Source organism: Podarcis pityusensis (genome assembly GCF_964106645.2).
Source record: "Podarcis pityusensis genome assembly, chromosome: 7".
Classification (NCBI taxonomy): domain Eukaryota; kingdom Metazoa; phylum Chordata; class Lepidosauria; order Squamata; family Lacertidae; genus Podarcis; species Podarcis pityusensis.
In genome coordinates, this window is record NC_138031.1 from 599,195 (window position 1) to 615,856 (window position 16,662).

General features: G+C 45.7%; 1 protein-coding gene across 11 annotated transcripts in view; it reads left to right on the forward strand.

Annotated features, from left to right (window-relative positions):
* SPATC1 (spermatogenesis and centriole associated 1) overlaps window positions 1-16,662 on the forward strand; it is a 45,399-nt gene that overhangs the window by 14,083 nt on the left and 14,654 nt on the right. For 2 of the 11 annotated variants that reach the window (XR_013988730.1, XR_013988731.1), the window contains 2 exons: window positions 1,235-1,307; window positions 3,340-3,473. Coding sequence is in view for 6 of the 11 variants with exons in the window: in XM_081013972.1 (XP_080870098.1) it covers window positions 12,066-14,694 (2,629 nt within the window). In the remaining 5 variants the exon portion in view is untranslated. Of the gene's footprint in view, window positions 1-1,234; window positions 1,308-3,339; window positions 3,474-8,652; window positions 9,046-12,065; window positions 14,695-16,662 lie in introns of those variants that run through there. The other 9 variants (XM_081013968.1, XM_081013969.1, XM_081013970.1 and 6 more) reach the window with 6 other exon arrangements.

The following is a 16,662-nucleotide window of genomic DNA, read 5'->3' on the forward strand; positions in this document are numbered from 1 at the left end:
TGGGAGACCAACAGTTCCCTGTTTCTCACCCAAGGCCCTCCATCAACCATCTACCACTCCCATTCATATACAATCTCTGGACCTTAATAAAGGCCCCAGACATAGGACTCCAAGGAAAAATCAAAAAGAAGAAAAACAAAAAAGAGAGACAAAAAAGAAAGGAAGGAAGGAAGGAACAATAAGAGAGAAAAGAGAGAGATAAAAAAAAGACAAAAGAAAAATAAACGCTAGAGAAAGATACAAACAAAAAATCCCTTCTGATTTTCCATCTGCTGGTAACATAAAAAAAGGAAAAGGGATTACCATACTTTACCGTGTACAACACGCCCCCATGTATAAGACATCCCCTATTTTGGAGAAATCAAAATTAAGAAAATTGGAGGGGGGGAGAGATTGTTGAGCTTTTTTGGGAAGGATTGCCCACAGTTGTTGAGCTTTATTCGGGGGGTGGTCCACAGTTGTGCACGCATCACAAAAGTCACCTATCCTCTGTCCCATCGCCAACAAAAGCAGCAAACAGGCTGCCCAATTGCCGCATCAACAGCCAATCAACACCAGCCCTTGCCGCAGCCACCAATAACAATCTCCGACTCACAGCAGCAACCAATCCCATGTCCCCACAATGCACTACCCATATATAAGACAACCCCCAATTTTAACATGATTTTTGAATAAAAAAACAGTCTTATACACGGAAAAGTATGGTATTTAAGACATTTAGCCCATGCTAAAATCCATCTTCTGCACTTTCTGTTAAGCAATATTTCTTTTAAGTTAAGGTGTCTCAGAATCATTCATTTTGTTTTCCCACTAAAAGTCCAAGAGGAGTTCCCTAATTGTTATTATTGGCTAATGTCAACTATATTTTTTCTTTTCTATTAACTTTACTTCCATTAATTTCCACCACAGTTACTCCATATTGAGTGACAGCAAATTCTTCTTTCTATCCATGTCCATTTTAAAATCTCTCCATTGTTATCACATATTGGAATAATATTCCTTTTTCTTCTTCTTATATATCCTTTAGTTCATGTCCATTTCCATATGCTCAAATTCCACTTCCTGTTGCATTTCCATTTCCTGTTGTATTTACAGTGCTATCCTGATCTCCTCTCCTCTAGAAACTTCCATTTTCATTTTTCCCAGTCGTTTCCCAGAGAGAATACCATAAATTTGGCAGCATCATTCTCTGAATTTGCTCCAAATCATATACAAAATACTTTCTCTCTGCTAGAACTGAAGAATGGCCAGGACTGAAGTTTTCCCTAAAGCTTTCCCTACCTCAACTCCATCAATGCCAAATCCAGGTAATTCCCCATTTGTGATTGTATCTCCTCCTCCTCCAAATCCTTGTATGGAATGCATTTCATTTCAGCATCTGCTTTCTTCATCCAGTCCTGCCAGCTTTTCATTGATTTGGTCTGAAGCTTCTAGGTATTCTTCATTTCCATTTTCCATTTCAGATCTCTTTGACTCATTTTCTCTCCACCTTTCTTTTCCACTGATTGATTCCAATCATTTTTAATTGTTCAGCCATCAACTGCTGAACAATGCCAACAGTCACTGGGAGATCTAAAGGTACCTTTGCCATACTGGATGCTTTTGATGATTTGAATATTATTAGCAACTCTATGTTAATATTTCCACCTTAAAACCACAGCCACAACGTGTCTTATAGGAAATTCTTTTCCACAACTGGAAATGGCCGCTTTACTTTCAGCAGCAAGAAACAGAAAAAGGGTTATATTTTTCACACAAGGGTTTCCCTTGTCTGTTTAATCTTTACTGTCAACCATAAATCAGGCTTTTAGCTTTGCCTTGAGACACTTTAATGACCAGTTTTCCTTTCTGTTCTTCATAACAACAGAAAGAGGTACTTAAAATTTTTCAGATTGTAAATTTTCACCAGCAGCATAGAGGGATCTCTCCAAGTTAGTTTTCCTTGTCCCAGAAGTGTTTAAGAAAGAGAGTGTGCTGGTCTTTCTACCTATAAAACATGCTTAAGTGACATTTGGGCACAACGTTGACTCCTCACCTTGCCAGCTCATTGTAACTCCCATCCAAGCCGCCAGGCACAGACAGCATAAAATGACCTCAGCAAAGCATTTCAGGTCTCCCAGATCACCCTTATTCTCCTGAGTGATTATTGTATTGGCCCGAATATAAGCCACACCCGCAAATATATTCAATGGCTACAATTCCGCAGGCACTCACATCCAAAAATGGAAAATGTATAAGAAAATCCTATGGGTACTAGAGATTACCCGTAAGCTTGCAAATCGGCAATAAAACATTTCTTTGTTCCGTTTTACTATATGTCTGTTTCAGCAGCAAGATCATAAAAGCCTATTTTTGTAAGGTCATGTATTTAAGCTGCACTTTTTCATGGTCGGAATTTGTGGGGAAAGTGTGGCTTATTTTTGGGCCAATACGGTAATAGTAAGTCTGACTACTATCAATCACCACATAATTATCTTCTGTCAGCAGAGAGCTAACAGAGAGGCAGCCAAACTGCCATTCCTCTCCCCGGAAGTTATCAGCAGCTGGCCAGTCTTCAAATAATGGCCTGGCCACAGACAGGCTTATACAGACCTATAAGTGCCTAGTAGCAACTGTAAATATTGCATCCTATGCCTGAAAGCTGCCTTAATGCACCTTCCTTTGCCACAAAATGTGTGCCACTGGGGGCCAGCTGACACATCAGGAGAAACACACTTACTTTTTTAAAAAAAATGCTTCAATTAGCCAGTTTTAGTTTGAAGAAGGAACCACCCATGCAACTCCAATCCAGAATGGACTCACACCGTGGTTGACTGATTTCTTCCCCTCTCCTGTGTCCTCTTAGCTCCCAAAGGTGCTGGTGGCTGCAGACAGCCCCATGATCCAGCCTAAAATGAACAGCTGTCCTTCTGAGCACCGTTAGCTTACAGACCTCTTTTCTCTCTCACCTTTTGTATCGAATGCGCTGCACTTGGGCAAAAATATAATAATAGCAGAATGATAAAAGCTGCTCACCTTTGTATTTTATTTATTTATTTAGAAGGATGCATACAATTCTATGCATAGTGCAGGACAAGGCCCTTAACTTATATTCACAGGAGGGGTGTTGGTGCAGAGTTTACAAAGAGACAAGACAGGCTGGCTTTAGTACATGGAGCAGTGCAAACAGGGGGGAAGGTGGGGAACTCCACTCTGGTCAGCAAAATGTGGCCTGGGCTGCTAGCTGTGAGGCAATAGGCTGGCAGGGGAGGATGGACAGCTTGACCAAGGGGAGTGGGCACTTTGTGGATGGTGCAGGGCAAGGGAGACCCTCCTCTCTGACAGGAAATGTCTTTGCAGAAACCAGCAAGCAAGAGCGCATCGTGGGCGAAATTGCATTCCAACTGGACCGCAGGATTCTCTCCAGCATCTTTCCTGACCGCACGCGCCTCTACGGTTTCACCGTCCGCAACATCCCTGAGAAAGTTGCACAGGTGAGGGGAAACTCCACTTACTGCCTCTGGCCCTAGCCCTGGCATGGCAGCTGAGAGAGAGCGAGAGAGTGTGCAAGTAGAGCCTTTCCACATGAATTTGTGGAACCCAAACTGGGGGTTTCCCCCAAGGAACCGTCAAAAGGGACCAGTCATTTCAGGCCAACTAGGAATGGATGTCAGTGGGTCAGTTCAAGCATACAGTGGTACCTTGGTTCCCAAACTTAATCCGTTCCAGAAGTCTGTTCCAAAACCAAAGCGTTCTAAAACCAAGGTGTGCTTTCCCATAGAAAGTAATGCAAAATGGATTAATCCATTCCAGACTTTTAAAAACAAGCCCTAAAACAGCAATTTAACATGAATTTTACTATCTAGTGAAACTATTGATTCATAAAATGAAGCAATAATCAATGTACTGTACTATAAAATAAATAAGACAGTATTGTAGATGATAAAAATAAAAATTACTTTTTTTTCTTACGTGTACTAATGATAGTCAATATTTGGATGGGAGGCTTTTATCCATTTCTGCAGTCACAAAACCAATCAATCAGTAGCTGAACTCGGTTCCACACAGTCACAAAAACGAAGTCACAAACCACAGTCACAAGGCAGTCCCATAAAATGAAGAACAAGTCACAGTCAAAAAATGAAAAAGCCACACAAACAAAAACGCAAAAAACAGCAAAAACAAAAGCTCCAAATATCACCTCTGTGTTATGTGGGAGCTCAAGACTCAACACGAAGCCTCTGATTAGCAGCGGGGGACTCAATTTACAAACGGAACACACTCAACAGGAAGTGGAACATGTTTCGCTTCCAAGGCAAAGTTCACAAACCGGAACACCTACTTCCAGGTTTGCAGCGTTCTATTTTCAAGTTGTTCATAAACTAAGCTTGTCCCACATAGAGATTTCTCAGGAGACAGATGAGGTGATCAGGCACTCCCATTTCTTTAAGAACTTGCCATAGTTTGCTGTGGTCGGCACAGTCAAAGGCTTTTGCATAGTCACTGAAGCAGAAGTAGATGTCTTTCTGGAACTCTCTAGTTTTCTCCATAATCCAGCACATGTTTGCAATTTGGTCTCTGATTCCTCTGCCCCTTCTAAATCCAGCTTGCACTGCTTAAGCCTTCCTTGTAGAATTTTAAGCATAACCTTGCTAGCGTGTGAAATGAGTGCAATTGTGCGGTAGTTTGAGCATTCTTTGGCACTGCCCTTCTTTGGGATTGGGATGTAGACTGATCTTCTCCAATCCTCTGGACACTGCTGAGTTTTCCAAACTTGCTGGCATATTGAGTGTAGCACCTTGACAGCATCATCTTTTAAAATTTTAAATAGTTCAGCTGGAATACCATCACTTCCACTGGCCTTGTTATTAGTAGTGCTTTCTAAGGCCCATTTGACTTCACTCTCCAGCCTGTCTGGCTCAAGGTCAGCAACCACACTACCTGGGGTGTACGAGACATCCATATTTTTCTGGTATCATTTCTCTGTGTATTCTTGCCACATCTTCTGCTTCTGTTACATCCTTACTACTTTTGTCCTTTATTATGGTAATCTTTGCATGCAATGTTCCTTTCATATCTCCAATTTTCTTGAACAGATCTCTGGTTTTCCCATTCTGTTGTTTTCCTCTATTTCTTTGCATTGCTCGTTTAAGAAGGCCTTCTTGTCTCTCCTTGCTATTTTTTGGAAATCTGCATTCAATTTCCTGTATCTTTCACTATCTCCCTCGCATTTTGCTTGCCTTCTCTCCCCCGCTATTTGTAAGGCCTCGTTGGACAGCCACTTTGCTTTCTTGCATTTCCTTTTCATTGGGATGGTTTTCGTTGCTGCCTCCTGTATAATGTTGCAAGCCTCCATCCATAGTTCTTCAGGCACTCTGTCCAGCAAATCTAAATCCTTAAACCTGTTCCTCACTTCCACTGTGTATTCATAAGGGATTTGATTTAGATTGTATCTTACTGGCCCAGTGGTTTTTCCTATTTTCTTCAGTTTAAGCTTGAATTTTGCTATAAGAAGCTGATGATCTGAGCCACAGTCAGCTCCGGTTCTTGTTTCTGCTGACTGTATAGAGCTTCTCCATCTTTGGCTGCAGAGAATATAATCAATCTGATGTCGATGCTGCCCATCTGGTGATGTCCACGTGTAGAATCGTCTCTTGTGTTGTTGGAAAAGAGTGTTTGTGATGACCAGCTTGTTCTCTTGGCAGAACTCTATTAGCCTTTGCCCTGCTTCATTTTGAACTCCCAAGGCCAAACTTGCCAGTTGTTCCTTTCATCTCTTGACTCCCTACTTTAGCATTCCAATCCCCTGTAATGAGAAGAACATCCTTCTTTGGTGTCATTTCTATAAGGTGTTGTAAGTCTTCATAGAATTGGTCAATTTCAGTTTCTTCGGCACCAGTAGTTTGTGCATAAACTTGGATTACTGTGATGTTTTTGTCCAAAACTCCATGGACAAAAACAACAGGCATATAAAAGTTTAAAAAAATAAAGTGTTAAAGCCATGTGGAGTTTGGTTCCAAGTCTGCAATGTTGATTCCTTCCTTCCTTTGGCAATCACTCGTAGCTGAGTAAGATTGTCTTCCATAAACATGGTTTTAACAATGAGTCCGTAAGTGACTGGAGGCCAATTCCGGAGCCACACGTCCTTCCACAGTTGCGTAGCTGGGGAGGTAGCTGCCCCCCATCAATAAAAATCAATACACACCTGAGGTTCTGCTTCCCCCAAAGCCCTACAAAAATCTTGGTTATGCCCATGCCCTCTATATATCAGGGGTGGGGTGGGTGGCTTGGATCCTTTCCACTTTCTTCCCCCCTTCACTGTCCAGCTTTTTCTCCATTGCCTCCAGGTCCACATTACTTATCCCTCCCTTCCCACTAAAATGTTAACCCAAGGCTTGGTTCTTTAAGATCCTTTGGGCTGCAGCCGCCTTGTCTTCCCTGCTCTTGCCTCTCACCATGGATCCTAAATCCTGACTTTTCTTGCTTCTTGCTCTGACCACATCCTCCCCACTTACCTCTCTGGCTTCCTTTTCTGTTTCCCCATAAGGTTCAACTTATTTCCTTCCAAACTTCCTGACAGTCAAGCCTCTTGGCAGCTCCATCCTCTTTACCTTCTCCAGCTTCTCTGTCAGTAGGACTCCAGCCTGCTTGTCATTAAATACGCCTCCTGCTTCTCAAATGCAAATGTTCTCTCTTCCTCTGGGCTTCTGATCTTTCTTATTCTAAAAGGCATCCACCCTGCTTCTTGCCTGCTATTTCCCCCCTCAGATGAGAAAGAGCCACTTTGGGAGGGCCATGGTTGGCCACGCAACCCCACCCGTGGCAGCGTATCCAGGCAAGGCTTGCAAAGACCCTGTTCCTTTTGGCCTGACACCCTGCAGAGCCTCTGCAGGCCACAGGGAGCAAGAGGGACCCACGACACAGCTTGGCATAAAGCAGTTTCCTGTGTGCTATGAACATTTTCGTTTATTAAGCCCTTCATATATAGTGGTACCTTGGTTCTCAAACTTATTCTGTTCCAGAAATCCGTTCCAAAACCAAGACATTCCGAAGCCAAGGAGCGCTTTCCCATGGAAAGTAATGCAAAATGGATTAATCCATTCCAGACTTTTAAAAACAATCCCTAAAACAGCAATTTAACATGAATTTTACTATCTAATGAGACCATTGAGCCATAAAATGAAAGCAATAAACAATGTGCTGCAGTCACAAAATCAATCACTCAATCAATCAATCAATCAGTAGCTGAACTGGCTTCCACACAGTCACAAAAACATAACAAAAAGAGCCACAAAAACAAAAATACAAAATAAATAGCAAAACCAGACAGACCTCAGGGTAACACTCAAAATGGAAGTGTGGCACTTAAATCGTCAGCGTAACACTCAAATCGTCAGCATAATACTCAAAAGGGAAGTGTGGCACTCAAATTGCAAGCATAACATTCAAAATGGAGCATATTCAGCTTCCAAAAATAGTTCGCAAACCAGAACACTTACTTCTGGGTTTGCAGTGTTTGGGTTCCAAATTGAGCACCAAGGCGTTTGAGAACCAAGGTACCAATAGTCTCTAAGCAGTTTACAAAGATGCAACACAAAATAAAAATCAGCTATGATAAAATCAAACTATAGTTAAAATGCCTGCTGAAATAACAAAGCCTTTTGTAGGCACTGGAAGTTCAGTGGGGAAAGGCTCGTCTGACCTCAGCTGTAATGGAGTGCCAAAAACTTCTCCTCCCCCTCTGACCCTTGGCATTAACTAATTGGTGAGCCAGCAAGCAACGCCTTGCTATTATCCTGGGATAACTGGCCAGTGTATTGTACATGCCAAGTCCTATTTCAGAAGGAAATCATAGTTGCAAAAAGCCTATTGTGGATTTAGCAGCTAGCTGTTTTAACACATAAAAAGTATATTTAAAATTTTGTATAGAATATAATGGCTGGAGTTTGAGGGGTTGTAGCCAACTACATTTTACTCAAAACAAATTAATCTGTTAGTTATGTCCATTAATTTCAGTGGGCTTACTCTGTGTAGGACAAACATGGGCGACACCCTGAGACTATTAGTAGCCCAGCACTGCATGGGAAGAGGTCCCACAAAGGAGCCTCTGGCATTTCCAGTCAAACAATCTCAGGCAGCAGCTGACGGTGGGTGGGTGGGGCTTAGAGAGCCACTACCAGTCAGAGTAGACAGCATCAGGGCTGGACAGACCCAAAGGTCTGCGTCAGGCCAAAGTAGTTTCTTCTGGACTTCATATGGTATCAAGGGGTTTCTGCGGCTTCTGTCCGTTGGGATGGGTTTCTATTACTTTCACTGGGGGCACAAATAATTATCTATACAGTGGTACCTCTGGTTAATTACTTAATTCATTCCGGAGGTTTGTTCTTAACCTGAAACTGTTCTTAACCTGACGTACCACTTTAGCTAATGGGGCCTCCTGCTGCTGCCACCGCACGATTTCTGTTCTCATCCTGGGGCAAAGTTCTACTTCCGGGTTAGCAGAGTCTGTAACCCAAAGTGTTTGCAACCCGAGGTACCACTGTATCACCATCAATAGTATTTACATTCTCAGTTACTTTATATAAAAAAGAAAAAAGTCTCAAACAACTTGAAAAGTGAACACAATGTGCCTTAATGCTGCTCTTCTCCCTCTCTGTTCCTCTTTCTCCGCAGAGTGGAGCTGACCCCTTCCTGCAGCTGACAACAGAGCAGGCTTCAACCATCATGGAGCGCTACAATAACATCATGGACCGCCTGAAGCAGCTGGGCTATGACCCAAGCGTCCACCCTACCCTGACGGAGCACATTGTCAACACTTTTGGCATCCTCCGGGATCGGCCAGACATGACAGGCGCAGAGGCAGCCGCCTACAATGACATAAAGTATCTGCAGGAGGTGGTCAAGAATGCCACCCCTCCAGACATGTTCAACAACTGCATGCTGCTCCTCAACTGCCTCCATCAACTGTCTCAGGATGACGGGAAGCCCTTGTTCATATGGTGAACCTCCCACTCCCCCCACAGTGCGCACTGTATCACTGCAAACACAATAAACCATCTGAAAATGTCTAGTGAGTCTTCTTGTGTAACCCGCAGACCATTTGTGCCACCTTGTCCAGTTTCATGATTTGGGAGAGGGCCAGTCTGGTGTCCGGCCCCCTCTTGGCCCTCAGCTGGCCTTCTTCAGAACTGCATTAATTGCCAGCAAGCCAGAACATAAAGAGCAAGGGGCGGTCATGATTAGAAATATACTGAAATTCAATGTTACAGGAGGATATTCAAAGGGTAAAAGGTTGGCATGAAGGCAGGGTTTACTTTATGGGAAATGGTCTGCTTGAGTGATGACGGATCTGGTAAGCCATGATCGTTTCATAAGCAATAACTATTTCCATAAGCCATAATTACGACAAGACTTGCTACTGAAAAATAATCAATGTTAAGATGCTCTGTAGTGATGTATTAACTCCATTCTGTACTCTGTATTCTGATACTGGTATTAATAGCTGGTTAGTAAAAAAAATAACTTTTCATCAAACTGGTCTTAGAAATGCTGGTGTTAAATAAGTAATTTCTCTGTGCCTTCTGCTTCAACATTTGTCTGAAGGTGGCAGCTGGGCTTGGAAACTAAATGCCAAAAAGCAAAACAAAGTCTATTGCGATTTCAAAGGACAGGAGTGTAAATCAGTGAATTCTCAGGCAGGGCTTCACCTGTCAAAGGAGGCGACTTCTTTGCCAAACCTTCCCTCCACCAAAGTGCAGCAGCAGCAGCAACAGCAGCAGCAGCACCTTCTCCTCCCTGGCTATTCTCTCTCTCTTCCTGTTGATCTCTGGCGAGTGCTTTTGGCAAATCTTCTCACTGCACAAAGTGTGTTGTTTTTAATCTCCTCCAAGGTTAGGCCAGGAGGGTGCCGTGGCTCACACCGGCCACCACAGCAGCAAAAGGAGCCTCTCAGTGCTATGTTCATTTCTGAATTTTCTGATTGTTTGCGAAAAGGTGGGGGGGGAGATAGTCTTTCACTCAGACACTGACATCTCTAGTGGTCGAAGTGTCCTGTCAGAGGCCTGCAGGCAGCAACAGAGTGCTGAGCTCCTAAGACCTTGGTTGCTGCACCAGGGGCAAAGAGCCCCAGTAAGAGCCTCTCCATTTACATGCTTTCTCCTGACACCATTTTCCCAATTGAAGAGCATTCAGTCTGCAGGTGGAGCCCCTCAGCAAAGAAAAGCCTGGCTGCTAGTTCAAGGATATAGCAACAAGCTAAGCAATAAAGTTACACCAGACTGCATTAAAATAGTCGTGTTTCTTTTGGCCTCTTGATACTTTGTTTTTGTGTCAGTTTCTCCAATAATGCTGTTTGCCAAATTGCATTGTATCATTGGTCCATAATCAATAATTGTAATGATTTCCATGTCCAGGCAAGTTGTTTTTGCAGCAGTTAATGGAAGTGTTATGAGTTCTTTGTTTCTAATTCGCAACATATCATGACTGTACAAGTTAAGTATAGGCAGTCCTGGGGTCCTGTCTGTCTTGTAATTAAATATATTTCTGTAAATACATTTTCCCATAACATTTCTATTTTTGGACACTCCTACCACAAGTGCTAATATGCCGCTATAGCAGGACATCCTCTCCAACACATGGGAAAACTGTTCGGTTTTATATAGGCTAGGAGTTGGTCCAGTCTGTTCCATGTCTTTTCTTCAGTATTTAAGTCTCAATTCAGTTCCCGCCACCTTCTCAAAATTTTGCTGAGGAAAAAATTGAACCTCGATTATAGATTTATACAAAGATATTAATCCTTTTGTTATTATATTATATTTTACTCCACTATAATTTTTGCATGCTATTGTCTCATGACTTGACAACCATATGTCAGGAGTGCTCTGATGGTGTTTCCTGCTTGGCAGGGGGTTGGACTCGATGGGCCTTGTGGTCTCTTCCAACTCTATGATTCTATGATTCTATGACTTTGTTTTTAAACTGGGAATTTGTTAAAAATTGGTAGTCTAAAAATCGTGATATTTGAACATTTGCCTGTGCAATTTGCATCACAGTAATGGTAAGCAGTCATCTATCTTTGTAAAAATATTTCAAATATTACAATTGCTTTTCTTTCAACACCTCTATATTATAGAGTCTATATTTATTTTTGAAAACTGGGTAGAAGTGTAATGGAATAATGGGTGAGAAGCCTGCAACCAGGACTTTGCCCATTTTGTCCAAATCTTGAAATTTGTAAGTGTGAATGGATTTGTAAGCCAGGTTAAGGTATTACTTTCATAAAGACACCATCTATTTCCAAGTTCTCTAATGTACTCTACTGAGCTCCTTTACTGCCAGACAGGTCTATCATGTTGATGAGTGGATGTGTGTAGTAATCTTTATAAGGGCATCTTGGGAAATGGCTGAAGGGAGAAGGAGCAGCCTGTATGAGCCAAAGAGGATGGTCTTGTGATAGAAACAGCGTGTGGGATAAAGTAGTGTGAGGTAGCCTCAGAACACCAAACTTGAAATTGTTATTGCCTTGCCAGGCAAATTGTCTAAACTGGATCATGAGATGGTGACCCTGATACCAAGTCAAGATCAGGGAAAAACCCAGGTACTGCCAAATGAATGTACAGAGATTTTTCCACGTAAAGAGCAGTCTAAGTATTGTGAAAACGGTTTTTCAAGTAAGGGATGGCTTGTTGAGAATTTGGGATAAGGATATCAGTAGGATTTGTCTACCCATATCCAGCTTTCAGAAAGATTACTGATCCTGGAGTGCTTGAAGCATGCCCTCCTTGTTTCAACACATGAATCTTCTTTCCTTCTTTCTTGGAGAGGAGCCTGGGCTTCTTTCTCTGTGGGTGGGGCTTTCCCCTCCTCCAAGAACGGTTCCTTCTTTGGGACAGAGCCCACATGGGTGCCTCCAGCACCAGGCCATGGCCACCGTCAAAGATGTGCTAGGAGTGGGAGGGAAGAAGAGCTGGGCAACTTCTGAGGGATCTTGGTGTGTCTCTGCAGCCAAATCAACCAACATATCTCTCTCTCTCTCTCTCTCTCTCTCTCTCTCTCTCTCTCTCTCCCCTCCCCCCCTTTCTGCACAGATGGTGGCACAAGTTCCCTCTACCTCCAGGGTGGTGCAGCTGGGCAGCCCAACCTGCCTCGGCAACGTGGATTCTGCTTTCAGTGCCCCTTTCCTTGGCACCCCCACAAGCCCCAGCTGGCCCTGCCAGCCCCGCCCACCCCTTCCTCCAGCCTCGCTCCCCTAGCTACCCAGAGTGCAACTTCCCAGGCAAACTTTGGCCTTGGCAACCAGAGCCGGTCTTTGCCCCCACCCTCTCCCATCATCATCGTGCCCTACTACAGCCCGCCCCCTGGCCGCAGCGTCACCAGTGATGCCTCCTCCTCCACCGTCACCTCTGCCGCTTCCAACAAGTCCTTCTATGCACTCAATGCCACTGATGACACCTCCTCCGCTGCTTCCTACCAGGCACCAGGCTACCGAAGCCTGCCCTTGCCCCCCGGCCCCAGCCCCTTCCGCCAACCCAACTACAGCCTGCCCCTTGGTCACAAGATCCCTTATGGGCCCCTCCCCTCTTCCCCCACTATCACCTCTGGTGCCTTCTATGACTCCATCCAGGGAGAGCCACTGAGTTTCGGTTCTGGTCACCAGAGCGTGCCTCCATCTCCCATCTTCTATGCGGTCAATGCCAATGACACCTCCTCCTTCCCCGCTGCTTCCTACCAGGCACCGGGCCACCAGAGCCTGCCCGTGCCCCTGCCCTCCACGCCCAGCCCCTTCCACCAGTCCAACTACAGCCTGCCCATCAGCAACAAGCTTGGCTACGAGCCCCTCCCTTCCTCTCCTCCTCCCTACCAGTCCATCCAGGGCGAGCCACTGAGCATTGGTTCTGCCTACCAGAGCCAGCCCCCATCCCCCATCTACTATGCAGTCAATGTCACTGATGATGCTTCCTACCAGTCTGCTGGGCGCCGGGCACCAGGCCACCAGAGCCTACCCCTGCCCCCTGCCCCCTTCCACCAGCCCAACTACAGTTTGCCCCTCAGCAACAGGCCCATCTATGAACCGCTCCCCATCGCTCCCACCACTTCCTACCAGTCTGGCCAGGGTTACTCACCCGGCTCTGCTGATGGCCAGCTCTGGTGGGATTCGTACGCACCACTCCATGATGAGTCAACTATGGGCAGCATCTTGTCCAGACGAGAACTCTTCACAAACTCCCAGCGAACCCCACTCAGTGCAGGAACCTACTTTGACGAGAACATAGACGACTCTGCTTTCCATCGGCCTGTCAGGCCCAGGCCTCCCCCCCTCCAAATGCCCCCCCCAGGATTCTCCCCCCCCTATGAGTACCCACTTCCCATGATAAATCCCGATGCATCTCCCATACCTTACCCAGTGTTTAACGCTAGAAGGTTGGGTACCAACTTCTATTATCCCTCCCCTCGCCGCATGCTCAAGTTCTTCCCATACCTGTATGGGAAGCTGCATGAGATTCCGGCCACAGACGTGGACCAAAGCCAACTCCATGAAAGCCCACTCAGTGAAGCCTACTTTGCCCCAAACATAGACGAGACTGCTATCCATCGGCCTGTCAGGCCCAGGCCTCCCCCCCTCCAAATGCCCCCCCAAGAAGTGTCCCCCCTCCTTGTGTACCCACCTCCCATGATAAATCCCGATGCATCTCCCATACCTTACCCAAACTTTAACCCTAGAAGCGAGGGTACCAACTTCTATTATCCCTCCCCTTTCCGCATGCTAATGTTCTTCCCAGACCTGTATCGAAAGCTGTATGAGATTCCGCCCCCAGACATGGACCAAAGCCAACTCCATGATGAGTCAACTATGGGCAGCAACGTGTCCAGACGAGAACTCTTCACAAACTCCCAGCAAAGCCCACTCAGTGAAGCCTACTTTGCCCCAAACATAGACGAGACTGCTTTCCATCGGCCTGTCAGGCCCAGGCCTCCCCCCCTCCAAATGCCCCCCCAAGAAGTGTCCCCCCTCCTTGTGTACCCACCTCCCATGATAAATCCCGATGCATCTCCCATACCTTACCCAACCTTTAACGCTAGAATGGAGGGTACCAACTTCTATTATCCCTCCCCTCTCCGCATGCTAATGTTCTTCCCAGACCTGTATCGAAAGCTGTATGAGATTCCGGCCACAGACATGGACCAAAGCCAACTCACTGACCAGGCCCAAAGCCATGATGAGCCACCTATGGGCAGCACCTCGTTCAGACGACAACTCTTCACAAACTCCCCGCAAGCCCCACTCGTTCCAGGAACCTTCTTTCACCAGTTCATAGACGACTCTGTTTTCCTTCGGCCTGGCATGTCTCCCCCCCCGCAACAAGTGTCCCCCCTCTTTGTGTACCAACCTGGCATGATAAATCCCGATGCATCTCCCTTGCCTTACCCACCCTTTGACGCTAGAAGCGAGGGTACCAACTTCTATTATCCCTCCCCTTTCCACATGCTAATGTTCTTCCCAGACCTGTATCGAAGGCTGTATGAGATTCCGCCCCCAGACATGGACCAAAGCCAACTCACTGACCAGAACCAAAGCCAAGCAGCCTCTTCTCAAAGCCCAGCAGTAGCATCTCAGGCCTTCAACCAGAGCCAGCCAATGGTCGTGAGGCCAAAGGAGCGCCGAGGCACCGACAGGCAAGCCACCTCCCTGAGCAGCACCAAGTCAAGCAGAGGTGGGTGAGTGTGTATATGTGTTCTGTTGTGTAAGCAATGTGTGATGTTTCTGGGCCCTGACTGGGCATGGTGAGCTGATCTTCTCACAGATGGTCACTTTCCATTGATATAGCTCTACCACAGACAGACACTATCAAGCCCAAAGAGCTGAACAGTTACAGCGCAACCGAACTCAGGCAGAGTTGGGGCATTTCCTACCATAGCTGTCAGGCATGGGGGAATCTCTCCTCCCCTAGTAGCATCAAAGAGCAAGGAATAAACAAATAAGTTCATATTTATGGTTTTATTTAGTCATCGTGGTACAAGGCAAAGAATCCAGTCCTTAACTCCACAGTAATGTTGCTCACTCTGAGCTCCTCCTCTTCTTTCCCCAGCAACAGCCCTTGGCTCTATGAGGGGCCTCAGGAGTCAAATGTAGCTGAGTCCTTTGCTCTTGAACTCTAAATGAGCAACATGTACATGAGGATGGTGGCTCTTCTATGCTTTCCAAGGGCATTTCTGCTGTCAGCACTACCCCTCCTTCTCCTAATGCCTCATAACTAAGCTGCTCTGAGTTCTGCTGTAATTCAATCGTGTCTCCCTCTTCTCTTGAAATTAGTAGAGAACGGGGGATGATCACCACCATTCCTCCTCCAAGGGAAGCAGAGAAGGAAGGGGTGATCTCCAGCCCTCCTCTTCAGTCGAGTCCCTGACATCACCCTTTCTACAGAGCCCTCCTCCTCCTCCTTCCCTCCACCCCTTCAGTTTTGGTCTGCTGGGGTGACTTCTATAAAACTCATTTTGCAAGTCCAGGGCATGAACATATTCTGCACATTCCCATTATCTTTCTTCTGGCCCATACCCGCTCCACACAATCAAGTATTGCAACCTCTTCCTTCTCATTTGCGAGTCTAGAATTTGTTCTACTTCAAACTTTTCCTCTCCTTCTACCAGGACTGGAGGTGGAGGTGTTTGTCTAGGTGCTTGGTAAGGGTGCGCAGGCACCACTGGCAACGACCAGGATCTATGGAATACAGGGTAGCTCTTCACTGATACCAGCAACCTGAGCCTGAAAGTCGCAGGATTGATCTATTCTATCACTTCAAATGGCCCCCCTCTCTGGCGGTCCAGTTTTCTATATCTATCTTTCTGAAGTAAATAATGTGTTGACAACCACATCTCCCACCTTGATGTCACTACCTGGCTGTCTATGCACATCAGCTGATTTTTTATATGCCTCCTTAGAACAGTCCAAACGCTCCTTAAGCAAACTCTGGTTAGCTGTCAATACTTCTACGAAGTCATCTGCTGCCAGCACTGACAGGGTGTTGGGGATGGTATCCATGACTGGCAAAAAAGGGGGTCTGTTGCGTTGAAGCATGAAGTGCATCGTTGTATGCAAACTCCGCCAAGGGCAGTTTGGACACCCAATCATCCTGCTGGTAGTTCCCATAACTACAGAGATACTGCTGCAACATGGCATTAGTCCTTTATGACTTTCCATTCGTCTCTGGGTGTCAAACTGAGGTGAAGCACAATTCTACCTTGAGTAGTTGCATGAGCTGCTTCCAGAACTTTGAGGTTAATTGGGCTCACCTGAGATCACTCTGAGAGCACGTGCAACTTGAACACATGGTCTACGAAGAGCTGTGCTGTTTCTTGGGCTGTCAGAAGTCCCTTACAGAGCACAAAGTGTGCAATCTTAGTGAACAGGTATACCACCAACCAGATCACTGTCTGCTGCTGCAATTCCGGCAGATCAGTGATGAAGTCCATAGCTATGGTTTGCCAAGGGCCTTGCGGGGTGGGCAACGGTTATAGCAAGCCCACTGGCACTTCTCTGGGTCTCTTCGCCCGCTGACACATTTCACAGGCTCTGGCATATTTCTTGACTTTCTCCCTCAACCTCGGCCACCAGAATTGCCTCATCACATGGCATAGCGTCTTGTGCTGCCCCAAGTGTCCAGCTGTAGGGTTATCATGGCATTGACG